The following is a 24,060-nucleotide window of genomic DNA, read 5'->3' as shown; positions in this document are numbered from 1 at the left end:
AAGTCAATGCATCCATTGAGGTGCCAGTGTTGGGTTTGTTTTGTAGGACTCTTTTGCATTTACCTTTTCAGGAGTATTGCAGTGTCTGATGCAAACCTTAAAGCCTGTATTTAAGGTTAAAATGTCCTTATATTTATCCTTGGCTTCTTTCTACAGGTTTTCCTGTGTTTCTGAACAATTAAGTACAGCCTCTTCTTTAGGTTTTTCCCACCCTCTAGGCCAAACTAGTAATACATTGGGGTTATATTTGCTCAGGAAAGACCCAAAGTAGTTGGGTCTACAAAGTAGTGATGTTTACATCTAAAATCTTGTGTGTGTTGTGTGCCTGCAAGTCATTTCCGACCTATGGCGACTCTAAGGCAAAGCTGTCATGGGGTTTTCTTGGCAAGATTTGTTCAGAGGAGGTTTGCCATTGCCATCCTGAGGCTGAGAGCATGTGACTTGCCCAAGGTCACCCCCTGGGTTTCCATGACTGAGCTGAGAATTGGACTCTGGTCTCTAGAGTCATAGCCCAACACTCAAACTGCAAAGGAAATTGTGAAATTATATGGTGATGAACCAGATATTGACAATATACTTCATGGCTGGAGGTTTGATTCATGAATCAGATGTCAAAAGCATGGTTTGAGTTTACATTATAACGGGATATATCAGAAGGGTTTGGCTCTTAGGAAAACTTGATCTAGGAGGGGATGCTTTGGTGAATTAAAATGGACAATTTGGTTAATGCATGGATGGGTAATTTGTGGTCCGTGTCCTCCATGTAGCTACCTGGGTGGTTTTTGTGGCCATCAGCATCCCCACATTAACATTTTTTAAAAAAGCAATTGTAGTCAAACAGGGGATGGGTAAAATGAGATGGGATGCTGCTATGAAGGTGGAGCTTCTGCAGTCACATTTCTGCTCAGACACAAGCTTCATTTATTTAATTGATTGTATCCCATCTTTCTCCCAGTGCTGGAATGAAGGGCAGCTTCCAATATAATTAAAAAGAAGTCCCACTATAAAAACAACAGATCAGGAGTAAGCTATTTGGTCAGAGAAACAGCATGGTATAGTGGTTTGAACATTGGACTATGACTCGGGAGACCAGGGTTCGAACTTGGGTGACCCTGGGCAAGTCACACTGTCTCAGCTTCAGGGGATGGGAATGGCAATGGCAACCCCCTTCTGGAGAAATTTGTCAAGAACACCCCATGGTAGGTTCGCCTTAAGAAATTATGAAATGAAAGAGGAGTTACTTAACCAGGAAAAAAATAGACCAGCAGATGGGTATTAGAGCATTTTGGGGCAGATGACGTTTGGACTTCCTTTTCCAAATTAAATATTTTGCAGGATGGGAATCTCTCTGTATGTGCAAGCAAGCCTTTGTTCTATTTAACATGGTTTATAGTAGTTCTCAGCTGATCACCAAGAGTTAGCTAAATTAAAAGCCATTAATAATAAGCCTTGTATAGATAGAAGAGATATGGATAGAGTGCTTTGTAACTCCCGCTTTCTACTTCAGGTGAGAGCTTTTTAAGTTACTTGGACCACTGGAGCCACCTGCTAGACTTCAGATGCTGAGAGACCCACGTTTCAGTCGGCATCAGTGTTTTTCAGTGTTAACATTGTTACTGATTTTTCCCCTCATTTCTCCAGGGCCAATACTAATTAATGGATACAATTCACAGCTGATTAGCTGTAGAACTTACAGTAATTACATTTGCATGCTAACTGTTCAGAGGATGAATACAATTCTTACTTCATTCTAAGATGATTGCTGTTATTCAGATCTTAAAGGGAACATTTTGAGCCTGCAATCCTGTGGTCCCTGGATGAATGTCTTAGGGCCCACAAAACAGGTTTCTGTGTGTTTGAGGAGAAGGAGATTGACTAGTGAAGAAAGTGAACTGCACTTAAAAACACACTTGGTACATGTTTAAATGCCAGCCTTGCTTCCTGCTTTCACAATGATTTGGCTCCATAATCCTGGCTTTCACTCTGAATTGGCTTCTTGCTAGAATTGACTGGCTTTATAGTGCTATGATATTGCCACTATGGGATCTCAGTTTGACTGACATTACACATAGTTAAGAGCTTGTTGTTGTTCTTAACTGTCCTTGTGTTGACCCCAACTCATGGTGACCCTGTGGATGAGACATCTCCAAGATCCCCTATCCTTCACTGCTTTGCTTATGGCCTATAGATTTAGGCCTATTGACTCCTTGACTGAGTCTAATCCATCTGATATGAGGTCTTCCTTTCTACTGCCCTTCATCTTTCCTAACACTATTATCTTTTCTAATGATTCATGCCTTCTGATGAGGTGGCTAAATATGACTTCATCATCTAGGCTTCCAAGGAGAGTTCAGGTTTAATCTATTGAAAAGTCCATTTGTTTGTCTTTTTGGATGTTCATCCTCAGCATTCTTCTCCAGCATCACATCACAAATGAATCCATTTTCTTTCTGTTGGCTTGTTTCACTGTCCAGTGCTCACATCTGTACATCAGGAAGAACACACAGACTCAAATGGGTTCTCAAGCTGATACAAATATGAGTGAAACTGGGATGAGTAAAACAAAGAGAGTAAGGGGAGTATCTTGCTCTGAGACAAAACTCCCAGTCATATACTTAAACCCTCTAAAGGCACCAGATCCCATCCAATATAGGAAGCTAAGCAGGATCAGCTCTGGTTACTATTGGGATGGGAGACTGGCAACAAATATCAGGAGTTGTAGGCTGTATTTCAGAGGAAGCAACTGACATAACCACCTCTGAATTTTCCTCGTCTAAGAAAACTCTGTGACATTTATGGGGTTGCCATAGGTTGACAGACAATTTGAAGATGCACACGCACGCACCCCCCTCCAAAATATTGACACAAGATACTAAGAACATTCTTAACTGCAATACAGATAAATCCGTGATCCCAGAGGTTAGCAAAAGTGAATCTTCTAGGTCTATATCTATGGTTTAGAGCATCCTGTCTTTTCTTTAATAAGAGCAGGAGTGTGTTGCATATAGCACTTAAGGTCATTGATGAAGCCCCCAGTATCACCATGCTGTTGAAAATAATGACTATAAAATGATTTTTCTATTCTTGTAGGCCTCCAAGAATAGCACCTTTTGCATCTGTCATGCTCCACACTCTACCCTCCCCCCCCAAAAAAACCACCCCTGTACTGTATGTAGAAGTCCAGTGTCTTCTGGTTTTGATTCCCTCTCCTTGTTTTTAATAATTTCCGTATCAGGTGCTACACACAGTGGGCACTGGAAGTAGAAAATAGGTCCCAAACCCCATCAAAGTGGCTTATTTAGAGACCTGCAGATCTGTAGCCAGTAAAATCCCTTTCCTGTGACTTGGTAAAGGGAACTTGCTTAATTCTAGGATCCTCTTGCTTGCAATATTTGGAGCTCTTTTCCAGGTCAGAAGGAGGCATTCATCAATGGAATAGCATGCACTTTTCATGAAGAAAGTACCAGATCCAATTCTTAGTGCCTCCTGTTAAAATCAGTGGGTGATAAGAAAGTCCTCTCTTGAGACCCTAAAAAACCTCACTCAGCCAATGTTGATAGTGGACAGAATGATCAAGTATTGTCACATACATCTTCCTTTGGTAACTCAGTGCCCTGTATGCAGAGCTGTTTTCCTCTTTACTTCTTCCCAGGCATTGGGATATATAGAGAAGGCCTTCCTTTGCATTCCACTTCGGGAAAAATACCTTGTATGGAAACATGGGAGAAGGCTTGATACGGTCCTATTTTCATGGAATGCTATTCCCTTGGAGGTCTGATTTCTACCAACATTATACTGACCTGTGAAAAGTTTGGCCATTCACCACCCAGACTTGGTCTATATATGTCTGTCCTACCAACCATGGCTTGGTTTTGGTTAGTTGGCTGATGCTTTTGTTTTATTCTATTTTAACTGTTTTTCTCTATTTGAAATTGTTTTGTAATTGCTTTTAAGTTGATTTTCTTGTCTGTGAACATAGGGCAACATATAAATGCATTAATAAATAAGTGTAAATAAATAAAATGTGTGGTTTAGTTGTTTATTTCACACTCGCAGATCTGTGGCATGCCGGCATTCTGCTTATCTCCTTCCATGTGCCAGATGGATATTTTTGCAGGAAAAATGGCCATCAACCATCATGTTCTGTACTTTTTCTGCCCTACTACAGCATTTTGGCATATACACGGTGTATGCTGATGCCTTTTCCATCTCAGTTATCTTCTTTCTTTCTTTTTTGATTTCCCCCTCTTTTTGGTAGTGTTTTGAGAGATCAGCTCTTTTAAGAACCATTAGTGTTTCTCATGTAAATCCTACTTTGTTCTCGGTTCAGTGACACGAAAAAGTCTATCGTGTCAGTTTTGCAGCTGCTGAATGAGTAATGAGTAATAAGACTGTGTGCAAAAAGTCACCATGAAATCTTGATTTGGGGGACAGAATAAATTACTGTGAAAGTGTGGAATAGGTGCTTTGAAAAATTGAAAGCACTGATGACATTTTATACCTCTTCTGTTATTTATTTGTGAAATATAAATCTCTGTAGACATAACCTGAGACACAATGGACCTTTGCAACAGACGGTGATTTGAGGTGGTAGTGGTTTATGCTTTCAGACAGAGAAGCGCAGTATTACTGTGGTAGAAAGGCAGTTCAAAAACCCAAACTCAGCCCAGTAAATAGATTTCAGCTTGAACTGCAAATTCCACATGAGCATAAGATCCTATGGAGACATAACTGAACCTAATGGGAGTGTAGAGTCCCTAGATCACGGGGTCTGAACCTCTTCTCTGGTTCTCAAAACAAGGGGGAAGAATCTCAGGGTGAGAGCTCTGGCTTGAAAAGTATGTGTCTGTGTCTTCATTTGGTAGACTTGGGTTTTTTGATGTGAATGACATACTCTGTGCAAGACTGGAAAGAATAATCATAATTATTCATTCCAAGGTCAAGAAATGTGTTTCCTGACAATCAGAAAACGACATTGGGAAGAAGTATAATTGACCAGCAGGACATTTATGCAATTTCCTTCAAGTATTTGATATCCTAAACTATTGCAGTAGAATTATTCTGTCGAAAAGAATAACACACACAGATATGTTTTTTGTACACAAAAAACAAAAAAATCCCCCCAAAACAAAACTTGTTTTCTGTACAGAAAACACCACTCCTTGTTTTCCCTCTGGAATAATTCTGCCACAACATTTTGGGGTATTTGAATATGGAGGCAATTGTTGTCATGTGTCTTCAAGTTGTTCCTTGACTTGTGTGCCTTCCAAGTGATGTCTTATGGTGATTCTTAAGGCGAATCTGTTATGGGGTTTTCTTGGACAGATTTGTTCAGATGGGGTTTGCCTTTGCCTTCCTCTGAGACTGGGAGGGTTTGATTTGTCCAAGATCACCTAGTGGGTTTCCATGGCTGATTGTGGATTTCAACCCTGGTCACCCTGGTTCCTAGTCCAAACCTTAAACCACTACACCATGCTGGCTCTTATGAGACTAATACTATGGTTTAATGCTGCAGAGAAATACTAATTTTCTCCTGCATGAAGGTGAAAACTACTGCACTTATTGATCCTTGCAAGTGAGTCTGGAAGGATGGAATAGTCAAAGATTTACATCCCCTAACACTGTGCAAGTGTGGTTGATGCTTAAGGTGTTGTGCTTATTGACAGCAGCTCTTGCCTTGATGACATCATGGGCTATGCAGTGGACCCTTCTCATCCACAAGGATTTGGTTCTACCCAGGTGGCAAAAAAATGATACATGCATATACCAACACTGGCTAACATGGGGCATAGCAATCCACAGGTGGTCAAATCCATGGATCACCAGCCAATATGAAGAGTCCACTATCTTCAGCTATAGAGATAAATAGTTTGAACTGGTGGTAGGTGGTTTACTGTAGCAATAGCAAATACCGTTGGCCCACCGTTTTCATGGGGGATCCATTCCAGACCCACCCACGAAAACAGAGGCTCTTGCATGTTCAAGCCCCATAGGCTTGAATGGGGTTTGTGCTCATGTGTGTGCATGTGTGGGGCGCGTGCCCCACTAAAACTACAGATTTTCAAGTTCGCGGATCCCAGATCTGCAAGTTAGGAAGGGCGACTGCACATTTCTATACCACTTATCAGTGCACTTAAGCACTCCCTAAGTGGTCTATAATTGTAAGCCAATTGCCCCCAACAAGCTGAGTACTCATTTTAGCAACCTATGGAAAAATGCAAGGCTGAGTCAACCTGGAGCCTTGCCTGAGTCAACCTGGAGTCAAGCTCACAACCTTGTTGCTGTGAATGGCTGCAGTAGTGGCATTTAACCACTGTGCCACCAGGGCCCCTATGCCTTAATTAAGTATAAAATCCAGGACATTGGGGCTCTGCAGACCGGCGGGAAAGGCTGGGATGGGGGTGGAGTCAGGACATAGTGTCCATATGACGTATGTCCCGCCTCCACCTCCAGGGTGGCATGATGCCACGTGCTGCACCACATGTTGTATGGCATCATGGCACTCCTCTGGCACTGCATCTACACGATGTAGTGCCAAAGAAGCACCATAAAGCCACACCGCCACAGCTATCACACCCTTTGCAGGGAGCACAAAGAAGCCATTTTTTGCAGTTCCTTTTTACATGATGCAAAGGCCAGATCAGGGCCATGGCGTGCAATTGTGCAGCCTTGATCTGGCTGTAAAAGAGGTGGATGCAGGCCACCCCGTATGGGCAGTCTGCATAGTCCCTTAGTCCTTCTTTGGTAGGCCAATGCAGTCTCTTTCTTTCTTTCTTTCTTTCTTTCTTTCTTTCTTTCTTTCTTTCTTTCATATGTAGAAGTCTTTTAAAATTGGCAGTGGTGTAGCAAAGGAAATAATCAGCTCAGCTCTTCCAGTCTTGCCTCTATGGAAAATCTATAAACCTGATTCAAGTCAGAGAACCTATTTTGCCCTGATGGCCAGATTCAATTTTGAAAGAATTCTTGAGAGCCACATTTGAGTAGTGTGCAGGGCCAAGAGCAAAAAGAGGGGGGGGGGGGAACCAAACTTCATAGCATATTGTTGGTTAAAGCTCTTTGTGTTGGTAACTATGACTTAGAAGAATCAGTTCAATCTTTTAAATAAAGGAAATCCCATAGAAAAGCTGCAAACGCCAAATGGAGGAACATCATGGCAGAGTGTAGACTTTTGGAGAAGCACCAAGGACTGGACTGGGACTGCAGGGGGGCTGGATCCAACCCGAGGGCCTGAGCTTCCTCACCCTTGTCTTAATGGGTGCCAGGTGACAAATCAATCTGGCTTTTCTATTATTTATTCTCAAGGACCAACCACTCTGGCTTAAAAACTCTGTCATAAAACATAGACAGCCATAGATAAAATCCTACTGTTAAGTTTACGGGGCATGGCTGCAATCTTGTACATAGCTACTTGATGCTAAATTCAGTGGTGCCTGTCTCTGACTGCATAGGTTTGGCTTATAAAACAAACTGAGATTCAGTGAAAAAAAAGATGTTGAGCTGCTTGAAATAACAGTCTTTTTTTTTTTAATGGAAAAACTCCAGCAAAGAGGTGTCACTGTTTTAACTGCTAGTGTTGAAACAGAAATCTGATCAAAGCAACTGAAAGTAAGTATCCAGCCTCTTGTTTTCCATATTCATTGACCTCCCTATGCTAATTAGTCACAAACAATTAAAAGAAACTTTACAATCTATACATCACCTGATTCATTTAACAGAGCAAAAACAATACCATGGTTAGCCCTCTTCTTTGGCAGACAGGACCGCTTTCCCTACAGCTCTGGAAAGGAAAAAGTTTCATAGTTGCAAACCACATCTTGTGTTGTCATATCCCTCAAAGTTGTTTCTTACTTACAGTGACCCTATCGTGGGGTTTTCGTGGCAAGATTTGTTCAGAGGGGATTTGCCATTGCCATCCTCAGAGGCTAAGAGAGTGTGACTTTCACAAGGTCACCCAGTGAGTTTCCATGGCTGAGCAGGAATTTGAACATTGGTCTTCAGAGTTGTAGTCCAACACTTGGAACTACACTGGCTCTTTCCCCATCTAGTACACAACTGCAAATAAATCTTAGTTCTACTTGGATTTGGACAGCATAGGAGCTGGCTTTTGCAATATTTTGGTCCTTTGCCAGGGAGGTGGAAAGAGTTTTGTAGGGTTTTCTTGCTTGAGTCAGACACTTTTGGTTTAGGGTTTTTGTTTGGCCAAAAATAGGCCAAAATATAAGATTTGTAGGCATACTGTCTACCATTTTTCAGTAGAATAAAAACTGGCACTGGGTTCTCTGGGGGTGTATCCCATCAAGTCTGGAGGAGAGCAAAATGGACCCAAGACTCTTAGAAGTTGGTCTTCTTTAGGCCCATGAAGACTAAGCCTGGGCAACCTGTGGCTCAACTAATGTCATTGGACTACATTTCCCATTAGTTCTGACTGTATGGTTGGGGCAATATCAACATCTATTATAACCAGTATTGAGCTCGGTGGACCCGTGGTCTGACTCGGTGTAAAGCACTTTTGTATGTTTTCAATTTAGTGATGCCATCAAGTAATTTTAATCATTCATGTGCTATAAATATTGTTGCTGCTGATGTCAGTGAAAGGTATTAATAATGCTTCCAACAAGGCTGCCAATCTTGTTAAATACAGGAACTCAATAAATTGTAATGTTAGCTTACTGGTTTTACTTACAATGTCCAGGCTTGTTTTTATGTCTGGCAAGAGAGTTATCCACTGGTAGCTTCTCTTCCTGAAAATGCTTGTCAAAAGCTAATATTTCTGTGGAACAAATATGTAGATACATCTATACATCTAGATTTTGTTTTGTTTTGATGTTTTGCAATTTGGTTTCAGATTCAGCTGGTCATATTTTCTAATATGGAAAAGAGGTGCGTGAGGTGTGTGGAAGGATTTAAAAAATAGTGGCTTCTCAATGACTTTTTTCCTTCAGTAAGCATGTTTTCCCCATTATTGTTCATTCCCATGAGTTATTTAAGCAACACTTTTCATTACTGCAGTATGATTATATTTGTTGGAATGGAGAGAAGTGCAAGAATAGCCCAGTGGGCACTGAAACTTGCTTCTTCATAGAGAGTGGATAGTCACAGGCCATTGTTCAAGATAGAGAGGATATCCACCTGGTTTGTCATGCTGAAATACAGTGCGCCCACGTTATACGCAGGCGCCTTTTATGCAGCTTCCAGCTTATGCTGAAAACCCTGCACTATTTAATGAATGGTGCGCACACCTGTGGTGCCTGTGCTGTAGCACCACCACATGCATGATTCCCATTATCCTCAAAGGGACTCGAGCATAGGCGGAACGCCTTACGCAGCGGGGTCCGGAACGGATCCCCGCGTAAAGCAAGGGACCACTCTATATGATGTTACAATGGCTCCAGTTGTTTCTGGAGCTGTATCTCCCAGTAGGTTGTACTGTGGGGCACCTGTTTTCCCCATGCTCATTGGCTTTCTGTTTGCTTCAGGTTTCCATCATATCTCCTATGCTTTATTAACCATATACAGTGGATCCTTGTTATACGCTAGGGTTTGCTTCCAAGATCCCCCGTGGATAACTAAATCCATGGATGCTCAAGTTCCATTAAATATAATGACATAGCAAAATGGTGTCCCTTATAAAAAATGGAAAATCAAGGTTTGATATTTAAAATTTATTCTCTTTTTGAACATTTTAAAACCATGGAATCCATGTATAAAAAATCCGTGTATAAGAAGGGCCAACTGTACATCTGGGGGAAGGTTACTTTTGGTCTTCCTGACATTTTGAACTTCCAGAAGCCCCTGCCACAGTGGCCAATAGTAAGAAAGTTTTGGTTGAAAAATATCTAGTGGGCCAAAGGTTCACACTCCTGATTTATATGAAGGCATTGGGGAAATCATATGGAAAATTTGGCCTAAGATAGAGGTGAGAAAGTAGGATGGGGTAGGGCCAGTTTTTGCCGCTGCAGTAGGCTGCACTACTACATTTCTTGGCAGCTGCATTTCTCTGGCAATTGAAATGAGTTTAGGGGATCAGAAGTCATTTCAGATTGAGGCCAGATGGGGTACACAGAAAAACATATTTGTGGGTGATCACGTTGATCATGTGGGTAATCATACTGAATGCAGCAGATGTGCATTCATAGGTCTTTCAGATGATAGGGAGCTAGATTTCCTTTGCAACTCTTGGTAGACTGGCTCCTCCAAATCTGATCAAACCACAGTTGACCACCAGTGTCCTTAGGCTGGAATAGTGTGTGTTAATCCACAGATTGTGACCAAAACATGGGTGTTAGTCCTGGTCTTAGAAGGACAATGGAGAAACCATGCTATACAGGACTTAGTTCATCCTTATCTTTTGAAACAGCAAAAAACAAGCAAGTAACAGAAAATCTACTTCCCCACATCCTCCTTTTCTGGGCTAAGGATATAGGGTCCAGTGTTCTCACAGGGAAGGAGGTGATTTCATGCTTTTATTTCTTGGAATTCCAAGCTGAAATAAACTGTGTGTTCTAGGTATATAAAGTGTAAAATACCCCACTTAGAGCTGTCCTAGTTGCTGCCAGCAAAATCTCTTAGGGACAAGGATCCCCTATCCACAAAAAGCGATTTAAAAGGTACAATGGTGATCCAGGTGATGTTCTGGGATATCTTGCTCACATTTTTTTTTTACTTTGAAAAATGACTTTTTGGGGGACAGAATCAGGAGGCTCAGTTGTGACTTGGGGCTACAGAAGAGAGTTAGAACTTACATGCTCCCCTTAGGGTTGCATTTTTTTTCCATCCAGGATCTTTTGGGTCACTATTATCTAGATTTCATATAATATGCAGCTATCACGAATTTCCTTCAACTCACTTCAGGAAACTCAAAATGCTTATCAGGTCAGTTTTGGATTGGTTAAGGGCAAACATGAGCAGGCTCGGTTTACACAAGATGGGAATAGCTACTGTTGGCTATACCTGCTGATGTGGATAGAGTTGTGTGATGCATATTGGAGGGGGCTGTACCCTCCTTGAATGACCTGTAAATGAAGGTAGTGTCAGTTACTAGGGGGTTGTTGTGGAGGGACAACTGTACTTTGCCTGCCCTCCCTCTCTCCCTTTAAACTACCACTCTGTAAAGCATATCTCATCTGTGGAGCTCTGGGATTTTGGCCTCTAATTCCTACCCATACTACTGGTGTTTAGAGAGAGTTGGGTTTTCTTACCACCAAGTCGGCTTGACCACAGCCAATCTCATCTGATTTTGGAAAGTAAGCAGGCCTGAGGCCCATTCACACTACAGAATCAAAGCACTGTCATTTCCCTTTAGATGGCATAGTTCCATCCTATGGAATCCTGGGACATTTGGTGAGGCACTGGAACTCTCTGGCTGAGAATTCTGAACAGCCCTCCTTCAACTGCTAGTCCCAGGATTCCACAGGTCAGAATTGTGGCTGTTGAAGTGGCATAATAGCACTATAATTCTGTAGTATAAATGGGCCTCTTGTTAGTTGGTTAGTTAGTTAGGGCATGGAAAAATTCCCACCTGAAATTCTGGACAGCCACTGACAGAGCAGAGGGTATTGGGCTAACTGAACCAAGGCAGCTTTCTATATTTCTGCTTCTTGTTGCTATGTGCCTTCAAGTCATTTCTGCCTTATGGCAACCCTAAGACCTACTATGGAGATTTCTTGGCAAGATTTGTTCAGAGGAGGCCTTCCCTTGAGGCTAAGAGCCTGTGTCCAAGTGAGCATCATGGCCAAACAGGGAATTGAACCCTGGTCTTCAGAGCCATAGTCCAACATTCAAACCACTGCCATATTCTGGCACCTGCTTCCCATTTCCAATGCACTTGCTAAAATCTGAATGGCACACTGGACCATTTGAATATATAAGGTGTTCTTCTCAAGTAGCAACATAGTTTTATAAACTATCCAGCCGCACCAGATGTATTAAGTTTGGTTTTGTATCATTACTTTTTTGGGGTGGAGAGTTGTCAGCTACGATTAAGGCTATGATACGCTCCATCTAGGTTCAAAATCTATGCATTTAAGACTTTCTCTTTTTATGTTGGTATACGCAAAAATGTAAGTGTCTAGAAATATATTGTGTTTTTTTCTTTTTCCTTTTCAGTTTGGCAACAACAATAACTACATGAACATGGCAGAAGCAAATAATGCCTTTCTTACTGCAAATGAGGTAGGTGTTGGGTTTCTTCTCTCTCTCCCCTCCCTTTCCCCATCTGTACTCCAATTCTCCTGTTTGCTTTGATAATTTTTACAGACTTTCAACGGATGATGGGCAAAGTGCTGAATTTTGTATGTGTTTTATGGAGCACAAAATAAAGACTTTAATGAGAGAGAAAATAACCTGACAGCTCTCCATTACCAGTCAATTTAGCTGTCCACAAGACTGTTAGTTACATAGCATGTCAATAGAAACAAATCTGATACACACACACACACACGAGAAAGCAAGAATGAAAAAAAGAAAGGAAGGAAGGGCGGGGAGAAACAGAGAGAAAGGGATAAAATGTAACCAGAAGGAAACAAATGAAAGGCACAGTAGGTGTGCATCTTTAAAGCAAACAGAGTAGCAGTCATTATAAGCTAATACGCTAATTATGGTCATGGATACAAACATTTTATTTTTAATTTGGGTTCTTAACTGTATTAGGAAAAACAAAGGAAGAAACAGCCCAGTTGGTGGCATTGCTTGTTTTCTGGGAGAAATAAGGAAAAGGCTTTCAGCAGAGAGTGTCCGACATCAGGCTTAAGAGAGAGAGAGAGGAGGAAGAAAAGAAAACATTAGAACTGAATTGATGGGGTCTGACTAGGTCACAGAGGTGATGAATTTGGCTTCTAGCTTGGAAGGCTGTGGGGGTAGTAAGGAGAAGGGTGTGACAACCGTGGTGTCCCTGTGGTTGTTCTTACAGTGACTTTCTCTCCCCCCCCCCCATCTCCAATCCATGACAGCCAGTTAAAGAACATCAGTATAATGGTAGTGACATCCATTCCAGAAAGACTTGCTTTTTGGCCAAAGCAAATACTCCTTCCAATTGACAGCAAAAGAGTATTTTGGCATTACCCCATGGTTTGTCTGCATCACCCTCTTTCCTTGTTGTGTTTGCATTCAGAAAGAGAATGTATCTGGCAGGGAATAGTTATCTGACTTAAGGTGAACAGCATGCACACAAATGTTGGAAGATTAATAAAAAATGGGAGCAATATTCACCTTTTCACATCCAGTCCATCATTCTTCTCTTCCCCTCTCTAATGAATGCATTCCTTTTTTCCTCCCTTGTGGGGCGTAAAAGCTCTAAGTGGAAAAATTAATTGGAAATATATAAATATATATATATATAGTAAGGCTGGTTATATTTTATATAGTATTTTTACCATTTAAAAATAAAATAAAATGGCTGCCTTTTTTCTCTTTCTCTTTTTTCTCTATCTCCCTCCCCCTCCTCTTTCCAACAAGACTGCTTAGATAAGGGGAGATTGCTTGGCACTAGCTTCAGTGTTAGTTGTGATAATGAACACAAACCCCCATCTGTAATGACAACATGATGTTTCATTCTGTAGAATTTCATTCCTCTATTTGAATCAAACATTGATGAAAGCTCTACTGCCAGCAGCTGTTCAAAGACAATTTAATTCCAGCTGTGATAATTCACCGTGTCAGACATTGGCTGTTATATGTTGATACAACAGCTCTCCAGATTTGCATTTTTATCAAAAGGAACAAATGTTTTGAACATTTCAGTGCAGATGGCATTTAACCACACACACGGTTTTTGTTGAGTGTTGCTGGGGAGGGCTTTTTTTGTGTGTCCCCAAAAGAAATCTAAGAGAGAAATGTATAAAAAGTTGATAGTATTTAAAATTATGATTGGTCACATAACCCTTTAAAAAGTTACATTTTTCAGGACATGATGGCACCTTCCTCCACTGTCAAATTACATGACATTCAACCACTTCTTATGATGTGAATTGTTCCAATGATTTGCAATAAGACTACTTCACCATGAGGTCCCCCCTTGCCATTTAGATTACATTCATTTTATCCACTTATCCATGCATTACTTTCAGCAATCATCCCATAAGATACAGTCTGATGCTCTGAGCCCCCCTTCCACACATACACCTTTCTCTCTTTTCTAAAACAACCACCCATTGGCATCCATGATACAGTTTTCCACTGCCACCAAAATGATTGTAAGGAGATATTACTACCATGATAAATATTGCTTCTGGAGAACATGCTATAGCAGCGTACAATTTTGTTGTGTGTGCCTGAAAGCATGAGGGAATCTACTGTTGTTTTTGGAATGGAAAACCCCCCGTCTCAAAATTAAATCTGTTACCTTCTTAATACCACGCTTAAAGCCTATACTAGCGGTTTAATTACACCAAAGGAGTAGGCTACGACTGAGTGTTAATATTTGCACTGCAGCTTAAATCTAACTTTGCAGTTACTACCCTACAGGTGAATTCAATTACCCAGCACAATTACAAGGGAACTGCAGTATTTTGAGTATGAACATTTCAGATCAGAAAACCTATTCCACTCCTTTGAAAACAATGACCTGTGGTGGCTATTGTCCTATTAGCATGAGAAGACCATCCGAGTTGAGAAATCAACCTTTTGGTTGCATTTTCTTTCTCTGTTTGTGACCATGTGGCAGTGACCCAGTTTATAATATTTTTTACCATTGTTCTTGAAGCACCCTAAATATTTATTGAAATAATATTTCAAGTGTTAATTACTGCGGTAATGAAAACAGCCAAATGCCACATATCAGGAATGAGTGTTTATCCATATTGTTAATGTGATATGTTAGATTTCATTAAGCAGTAATGGGGTAGCAAATGAGTCGCAAATTACCATTGCATCTGTTACTAGACCACATTAGTGCCAAACTTAACTGCAAATGTAGCCATAGGGTTATGTTCATTAGCCATCCGCCTTTCCATGGCCAATCCATCCTTTTTGTGTTGGCGAACTTCAAATCTCCCCAGTATAAAAATGCCCCCTTTTTATTTTATTTTTATAAAACACCAATAAATATCTTTATAATGAAGGGCAATACTTTCAGAGCTAGAATTAAGTTGCAATTGCTCTCTGTCTCTGAAGACAGTGTTGCTCTTGCAGACTGTTAACTGTCTGTTAGCCCATCATTTCTGGTGTGAGACCAATAATGACAGCTGACAGGTTTTATATGCAAGTAGAGGATCTTCCCCTCCCTTTTCTTGTGTTTCAGTTTCCATTTTCTCTCAAGCGGTTATTAATTTATATCATCATTAACAGTTTGAAGGATGACACTTTCCAGCACTTAATGAGATCTTTCACCGAACATATCATTTTAAAATTTAACTGGCATTAAGTTATTCTTTCAGATAACGTAAATAATGCATAAAGGGAGAGTCCCTTCCCTTTTTCCTGCACCCCGATCTTCCATCGTTGCAGGAAAATGTAGGCTTTATATAAGCAAACAAAACTAGGAGTCCCATGGTGTGCCTGATAACAACACATAGGATTTAATTCAGCTTGCTAAATGGTTTTTGTTGTATTTTGCCTACAGCTCCGTCACCACTAGCCAGTGCAACTAGTGGTGAAGGATTATAGGAGCTGAAGTCCAAAGACAAATGAAGGGCCACAGTTGCCCACTGCTGCTTTAACGGGATGCAGTTTCCCTTTGCTCTTGGGTTTTCTCTTCTTGGCAACTGCACAGTTGGTGGAGGGAAGGTAATTTTCACTCTCACAAACTCTCTGTGAGTTGCACCATTGTTTCTGATTTTGCACCCCACCCATCTCTTAGGTCTCTTTTTAGCCATCAAACAGAGTTTGAAAGGTGGTGGAAGCCTCTGGATTGTGAGAGATGTGAACTGCTGCATTTGTGTTTTGGAGACAAAGAGAGAGAGAGAGAACATGTTCTTTAAAAATATGGATGTAGCTCCCCCCCCCCCCCCAGCTTTAAATACACTTACATACGGTTGGCCCTCCATATCAGCAGGCTAGCCATTTGTGGAATGGAGCATCAATGGGTGGCCCAACCCCATTATTGTCGGTGTTGGCGCATACATGCAGCTGTGCTAGCACAGCCATGTGCAAGTTGACATCAATTGGCAGTAATGGGACTTGAGGTCCCATGTTCTTTGGTATCTGGAGGGGTGGGTGGGTCCAGAACTGAATCCCCACTGATACAGAGGGCCAACTGTACAACCTTTAGTATAAAGTGAAACATGCTTTTAAGGCAGGAAAAAACTCTCATACCTTGCTCTGGATTAAAAATGGTCTTATTTGTTGTTCAACTGGAGAAAACATCAGATGGGACTCTGTCTATCCATTTGAAATAAAAGCAGTATTTCTGCACAATAAGAGCTGCACTACTTGCTGTTGAATTGAAATTCACTTTGTTTGCATGTGGAAACCCTAAAGGTAACTGGAAACATATGTCTCTTAGGCCAAGGCACATGTGCTTTTACTGTAGCATCCAAACATATAACCCTTGCTCCAATTAAACCAAATAAAATTATAACCTTTATAAGCCATTGCTCTGTATAAATACTGAGATCTTCATAACCTTCATATCAAAATGTCCATTATGCTCTATAAGCAGAATAGGAGGGAACTTGGATTCTTAATATTTCACATTTATGGGTTGTAAAAGAGTTTGTGAAGTATTCATTGCCAGATTAATGTTGTGTATGTACTACCAAAATTGCCAACATTTTATTGAGGCATCAGAATAATGTGTTAGCTCTTTGTGCTGTTTTTCTAAAATATCAATAAACTGGCAATTTCTTAGGCAGTCAAAAACAAACTTCCCCAAAAATGCAATGCAATGTAGCTGATGTTCAACCCAGCAACAAAGACAGATGTTGCTAATTAAGTGTGCATTAAAAAACAGTTAATACTGATATGCCATTAAAGCCATATGGTAATGAGACTTAAATTTTAAATCTGAAGGATCCATAAAATGGCATATGTGAATCTTGCAACACTTGCACACACACACACACACACACACACAGAGACACACATATATATTCTGTATAATGTTTGCTACTGAGTTAAATCAGAGGCAGGCTGAGTCTCCCTTATCTGAAATTCCAATATCTAAATACTTCAAAATCCAACATTGCCCTCACTGGTATCTAAGATATTGACACCTCTGCTTTCTGATGGTTGAATGTATTCAAAAATATTAAAATTATTGTGTATAAATATGTGTATAAGGTGCATATGAAACATACATGAATTTCATGTTTAGACTTGGATCTCATCTCCAAGTCACCTCTTTATGTATATGCAAATATTCCAAACTCCCCCAAAATCCAAAACATTTGTGGTCCCAAGTGTTTCAGATAAGGGAAATTCAACCTATAGTATGTAAAAAAAAGAGTCCATTTTAATGTGCACATAGCAAAATATGGTAGTGTTTCATGGTAGTAGTGTTCCACTGTAGTAAACGTGCTGTAAATTCTTCCTTTTTTCCCCAAGCAAACATTCCATACTCCAAGTCTTGGTGACGAAGAGTTTGAGATTCCACCAATTACACCGCCACCTGAACTGGACCCCACCAACCTAGGGATGTCAGATATACTCCTGCCTTTTCAAGGACTAAGTGATCAGTTGGCTGCACAAGGGAATGAGTTTACTCCCCAGTTTCCACCACAGAGCTTGGATCTTCCTTCCATTACGATATCTCGAAACCTTGTGGAACAAGATGGAGTCATCCAAAGCAATGGAATACATATGGTAGGAAATATTCCTTCTGTCATTTGGTTGCTTAAATATGTCTTGTTGCAACACAGAAATGTGGCATTGTAAACCGAGTCAAACTTTCTCACTATTTTCTCCTAGTATTTTCCAACAGAAGTAACAACCAAGTTGTATACAGTCTGCCCTCCGCATAGGTGGGGGATCTGTTCCGGACCTCCCCCTGCATATAGGGAAAAGAGTGTATGCTCAAGCTCCATAGAAAATAATGGAATGCATGCTCACAGCACCATGTGCTTGTGGCAGTGCAAGTATGCACCCCATTAATTTTGCTGGGCTAAAGCCCTCCAATGACTGTATTTTGTAATACAGTGCTCCTTACATCCAGTACTAGACTATTACTTGGTGATATGGATATTGCAAATTAGGCTATTGCTTCTCTTCTTGCTGTGAAATACAGCTGATGTCCCTGGTTTCTGAAATCACAAGGACAACTTTTTTAAAAACAAAGGCGGGGTACAGACCGCCGCTTTGCGGCGGTCTGCTGCTGCCGCCAGTAGGTCCGCGGGGGAGCCGGAGCCTTCAGACGGCCCGACTCCCGCGCGGACCGAAAAAAGAAGCTCCAAAATGGAGCTTCTTTTTTCGTCGCGTTTGCGACGTAGCGAGGCGCCAGGGGCGCGCTCGCTACGTCAGCAGCGGCGCGACGCGTACGGACGCTAAGCGTCCGATACGCAAAGATGGTGCCGGCCATGTAGAAGGGCCGGCGCCATCTTGTACGGACGGAGTCCGTACTAGGCCATGGGGCGTCTAAAAGAGACGCCCCTTTTTTAAAATGGGACGTCCTCCGGACGTCCCAAATGGCGGTGCAGAAAGCACCAAAGTGTTTTGTGTGGTCACCCCAATGTATATTCAGCTATCGCATTGAAAGTGATACCTTCTGCATGTCTATGCAAATTTATGTCCTATTGAATTCAGAGGGACTTCCTACAGATAAACAGATACAGGATTATAGCCTGCCTTCCTTATGTTTGGGATCTTCCAGTGTTGGAGAGAAGGGCAAAAACTTTCAAACTGGCAAAGTGAGTGTTCTTTTTGCTTGTTTCTCCAATGGTACAACTTTGAAGATTTTTCCGAATCCAAAGCTAATTCCACGGTTCATAATGCAGTGTAGTGAGTTATGGTAAAAAGATTGATGAGATATACAGTACTTGAGATTCTTGGAAGGTTACAAGTTGAGGCATAAGATAGTTTTTTTGTGGGTTTTCTGGGCTATGTGGCCATGTTCTAGAAGAGTTTATTGCTGATGTTTCGCCAGCATCCGTGGCTGGCATCTTCAGAGCCACAGATGCTGGTGAAACATCAGGAATAAACTCTTCTAGAACATGGCCACATAGCCATGAAAGCCTTCGACTTCCCATGAGGCATAAGAGTTCTTGTGCCTGGAACTCAGAGCTGAGAACAATTTACAGAGAGAAGGTCATAACAGAGGAGTTTTGTCTGTTCACTAGTAACCATAATGGATAATTAACCCACTGCTAGTATGTGTTTTTAATAAGCTGAGCTACCTGAAAGATGCTCCGGTGGTAAAGAAAATGCAGAGTCAGGACTACAATATGGGTGTTCATGTCACCTCTCACTTAGATTTCAATGGAATTTCTTCCCAGTTGTTTCAACTGGGTGTTGTATGCTTTTCTACATGGAACCTTTCTGAAGCTTATAGAGAGCTACAGTGCTGCAGATTCACTAAAACTGTCCTTTTCAACTGCAAGGGGTGTGTGTGTGTGCGCGTGTGCGTGTGTGCAATTGTATTGCAGGGTGAGGCACTTGAAGGAATCATTTCTGCCTTCTGAATACCTTTGATTTGTTCCATGCATTGCCCAAAGCACATTCAGCCCACTTTCTAGGCACAGTCAGATCCTTTGAATTCAGTGGCATGATGTCATTTTTACTTGCAGAGATAATACTTCTGCCATACCTTAATAAGGTAATGTTATTATACCAGGTGGAAAAAAAACACCCAGATATTTTTCTTATACTGATCCCCCCCACCAAACGTTTAAAAGGGTTTGCAGCATTACAGTAAAGGTTAAAATACTCACTGCTTTAGCCTGGCATTCCTATGTGGCTGTTGATTGGACTGGGTGGCCCTTGGGGTAATTTCCCAACTCTATAATCGTATTACCTCCCCCTGAAATCAGCTGTGCGCAAACACAATTTCAAACCTAAATATCGTGGTTGGGGGGAAGATAGGTGGTATGGTGCAGTGGGTGATCTGAGAATGTCTCCCAAGTTCTCCATTTAGTCCCAATTCTGTTCCATTCTGGGACTTGCCGTTTACATGCCAAAGATACAGTGACAAATGTCTGTCATTATTTATTGAAAATGTGCACTTTATTAAACTGATAAATATTTATTAATAATAGACTTCGTCTTCAGATTGTATATTTCGTGAATTACCTTTCCTTAGAGCCATAAATTTTTTTATGGCGGCAATAAAAAAAACGTAAAGGAGGCATTTTAACTACGAAATTTCATTTCATGGTCAATTGGGCTTACTGTATCTGAAAGAAGTAAATGTGGGGCCCATAAAATAATTATGATATTCGTCTGCACTTGCAGAACAATGCCTGGATGCCGGAGTCTTCAAGTTGTCATGTTTTATTGCATCTTTGTTGCCAGGTTGCTAATCAGTTTGGACAGACAGGTCTTAGGTGTTAAAAGAGACAAACTCTGTGTTGCCTAAACAGAAGCCATTTAGGGTAAAATAACCTTTTTTAAATGGGGGAGAGAGAAAAATAATGGCCACTCTTGAAAACGCTACAGTGTTACACAGTTCCATTGCAAATAATAGTTACTCTTAATTGGATTTATAGATTGAAATGTCCCCGTTGAAATGTCCAGTAGAATTTCACCTTGAAGAAATGTCATGAATTTTTCAAGCACCAACAGAAAAAAGAAAAGAAATGTATTTGGGCAGAGCTATGATTAATACAGTGTGTCTCTGGCTTTATTCTGACTACTACCTGACATGTTCACCTATAAACTTGAATGCAAAATCGCCAGAGGCATGGGTAAAAATAGGTTATGTCAAGGTTCTCCTATGTTTCCCTCAGGGCACAGAGTTGGCTAGCTACATAATAGTACTTTTGCAGGCTTCTCTTAGATTTGCTGCAGGAAGACCTCTGGAATAATAAATAACACTGTTCATTCCATTACAGACTTAGGATTGCTATATCCTGCAGTCCATTTTTAAGTACAAGCAAGCTGTTTTATTACCAAAGTGAATATGGCCTAGCAGTTATTAAAAATGACTGTGCAGATAGATTAACATTTTTCCTACTGGTTTTAAAAAAGAAATGAAATAAGGTAGCCTGTGATGTGTTAACATGGACCCCCTCCCTAGCCTTTTATCGCTTTTGTTCACGGAGAGCCTGACAATTTGTCATATTGCTGATTAGATTCATTATTATTGACAGGAAACAAAGTCACATCTATCACAGTTTAAATGCATGCTGTTACACTGGGACTCCCCTATCCTTGTTTTAAAGCAGGGGAAATAAAACCAAAAGGAGAGATGACACAGATGCAGCATGATTAGCATTTGCATTTTAATAATATGCTAATACCTGCAAAAAATTTCAGCGTTCTTAAATCAATTTATTGGAATTAAGATTGAATGGGTTCTACTGTTTCAGTTGAGAAAAGCACCTGGCGCTTAACAGGATGGGGAAAAATAAACACACCTACACATAAATAGATGAAAATCAATTGTCATATGTCATCAAAAGTCATTATAGACTAAAGCACCGTTGACTGTTTAGATGATCACCTGAGAAATTATTTTAATCCACAAAGGATGACAATTCTATAGACCCACTACTTGTGCGCCATAGGGTTCCGTCTTTTTATTCTTTGCTTTTCTCCCCCCTTTAAACATCTCTCTATAATCTGCCCAGCCTGCTGAGTAGCACTGACATCAGTAGTACATCAATTTCAGAAAGTGGATTATTTTTACTAGACAGCTATTGTGACATATTGGGTCAGTCATAAATGAAAGATATTCATGCAAGCATGCAATACTTGTAATGAAGTCTCACTCTGACCTTCTGTATGATTGATTCTGTAATTTAGTTTTCTCAGGCACTGCCTGAAATGAAATGAAATCATGTTGAACAAGTTTTGAATACCCACAGTGCACCAGGAGAAGAAAAATCTGTAGCCCTAGAGGCTTGAGAGGGGAGCAGCTGAACGATTTATCTCCATGCTATTATAGCCTTTGCCAGCATTCAACATTTTCTTCTCTCTCTCTCTCTCTCTCTCTCCCTTTTTTTTCTTATTTGGCTTAAGTACTTAATTCTGCAGGTAGCTGTAAATGGGAAAATAAAATGCTGTTCAGATTTAAAATGACAGGACAGGAGTATGTGCAAGGGACTGATAAAATATCTTGAATAGAACTGACCTTTTATGTTGCTGAAAGTTACTGAGGGATTCATCCTAATAATTACCATATAGATTATTTTTTATTTCTTTCCTGCAATGAAACATTTCAGAGAGCAGTGGGGCTGATTGAATGAAAATTGAACTTGTTAACATTCTTTTCAGCTTAGCCTGTTGTACATAACAGAAGGTTAGCTTTGATGAATTTCGAAATTCCCTTTCTGATATCTAAGAAACGGACGGTAAAATAATTGCCTCTTTTCAGCCTGCATTTATTTTTTTTCTTTCTCTCTCTCCCCTTCTTTTTTAATAAAAAAAATTACCTCCAGGTTTTTATTTAAAAAATTAGAATTAATTGTATAGACTATTCATCATTCTTGTGCAGTTTTTTCCTATATGAAAATATGATTTACTGATTTTTAGCATCATAAACATGTAGCAGCATTTTACATGTTTGCAAAATAATTGTAATGGGGGAAAGGAGTATAAATAAAGATGATGATGGTGATGGTGATGATGGTGATGGTGATGGTGATGATTTCAGGTGCAGTTTTTATGCTGAAAACTTCATTAGGAAATTTGGATAAGTAAGAAACATTACCTTCTTTATACTAAAGTTGATTTTTTGGGGAAAGGGAGTAAATGATTGGAAATTTGCACTAGCAGAGTGCAATGACTTTTTGAAATATTCTGCCACACTTTAAACACTCGGTTAATTAGATATTCAGGTTGCATCCATTTTTCATCTTTCCTACAATGGGTTTAAGGTGACACAAATAATTCTCATCCTTATTTTGTTTCCACGACAGCCCTGTGAGGTAGGTTAGGCTGAAACAGAGTGACTGTCCCAACTTTGCACAGTGAGTTTAATTGCTAAGTCAGGACTTGAACCTAGATCTCCCAAGATCCTATGTCTCCACCATACTAGTTGCCAACTCCCTCCTATGCCAAGACAAATGAACATCAGGAAACCTAGAGATCAGTTCCCTCCCCATTTAGGGACCCCTACAAGATGCAGCCCCTTCAACAATTTAAAATATTAACTTACAGTTTTAAGGGAGAGAAAAGATATACCAAGCTCACCTGCTTTTCTCTAGTTTAAGCCAACATATGCAGGCCTCAAGTATGTTTTGTGCCCTTCAAACACACCAAGACAACCCCCCCGCCCCCGGCGAAATAGGAAAAAGAGGGTGAATTGCTGTTCCTAGAATCCTCCATCAACTTCTGGAAGCTGCTCCATCTGCAACTTACCTTTTAAGTAGGTTGTTGGCCCTCTCCAAACTGTTTAACATGCAAAAATGACCATTTTTGAGAATCAGAAATAGGCTTCTAACCACTTTGGCTTGCTGGTCTTACCTTTAGGTAGTCTGGATGGCCCCATGAGGATGCCACACCATAAAAGTGGACCCTGGACATGTTTCAGTTGCCCACCCCTGCAGTAGAGAAGCCTTGGTGCTCCTGAAACATCAATGCTCATTTTACACAGCCATCAGTGTCCAGAGATATCTTAGTGGGACCCAGTGGATGTTGGGACAGCTCATGCACACTGCCCACATGATTCCTGATGCCATCTTATACCATTTTATAAATGGCCTGCACTCATATCAATCTCCCTTTCTATTTTAGTCATCTCCTCATGTTCCTCTCCAACAGAGGTGCAGTAAATAGTGAAAAGAAAGATGAATTTCTTGGCTGGGAGGTCCACTTAGTTGGGGATCATCCTTTCCAGAGCAGGGAAACTTCCATGGTACCTTTTTTGGTTCCAGGCAAACACTTCTGTATCTTCCCTTCCCCTGGACATGTAGGAAATATATTTGTGAATATTGTCTTCTGTTGCTTTACTCTCCATAGAGAGATGGGAAATATAAATAAATCATATTATTATTATTATTATTATTATTATTATTATTATTATTATTATTATTA

At 40.5% G+C, this 24,060-nt stretch overlaps 1 protein-coding gene across 2 annotated transcripts in view; it reads left to right on the top strand.

The window, feature by feature from the left end:
• The window catches only part of TOX3 (TOX high mobility group box family member 3), a 102,980-nt gene that overhangs the window by 59,873 nt on the left and 19,047 nt on the right, over positions 1 to 24,060 (top strand). The window contains exons 1-3 of one of the 2 annotated variants that reach the window (XM_042438717.1): positions 11,452 to 11,552; positions 12,106 to 12,171; positions 17,479 to 17,736. In XM_042438717.1, coding sequence (XP_042294651.1) covers positions 12,127 to 12,171; positions 17,479 to 17,736 — 303 coding nt within the window. In that variant the 5' untranslated portion in view covers positions 11,452 to 11,552; positions 12,106 to 12,126. Of the gene's footprint in view, positions 1 to 11,451; positions 11,553 to 12,105; positions 12,172 to 17,478; positions 17,737 to 24,060 lie in introns of those variants that run through there. The other variant, XM_042438716.1, reaches the window with a different exon arrangement.

This window comes from Sceloporus undulatus, chromosome 8 (genome assembly GCF_019175285.1).
Source record: "Sceloporus undulatus isolate JIND9_A2432 ecotype Alabama chromosome 8, SceUnd_v1.1, whole genome shotgun sequence".
NCBI classification, from domain to species: Eukaryota; Metazoa; Chordata; class Lepidosauria; order Squamata; family Phrynosomatidae; genus Sceloporus; species Sceloporus undulatus.
This window is presented reverse-complemented; position numbering and strand designations above follow the sequence as displayed.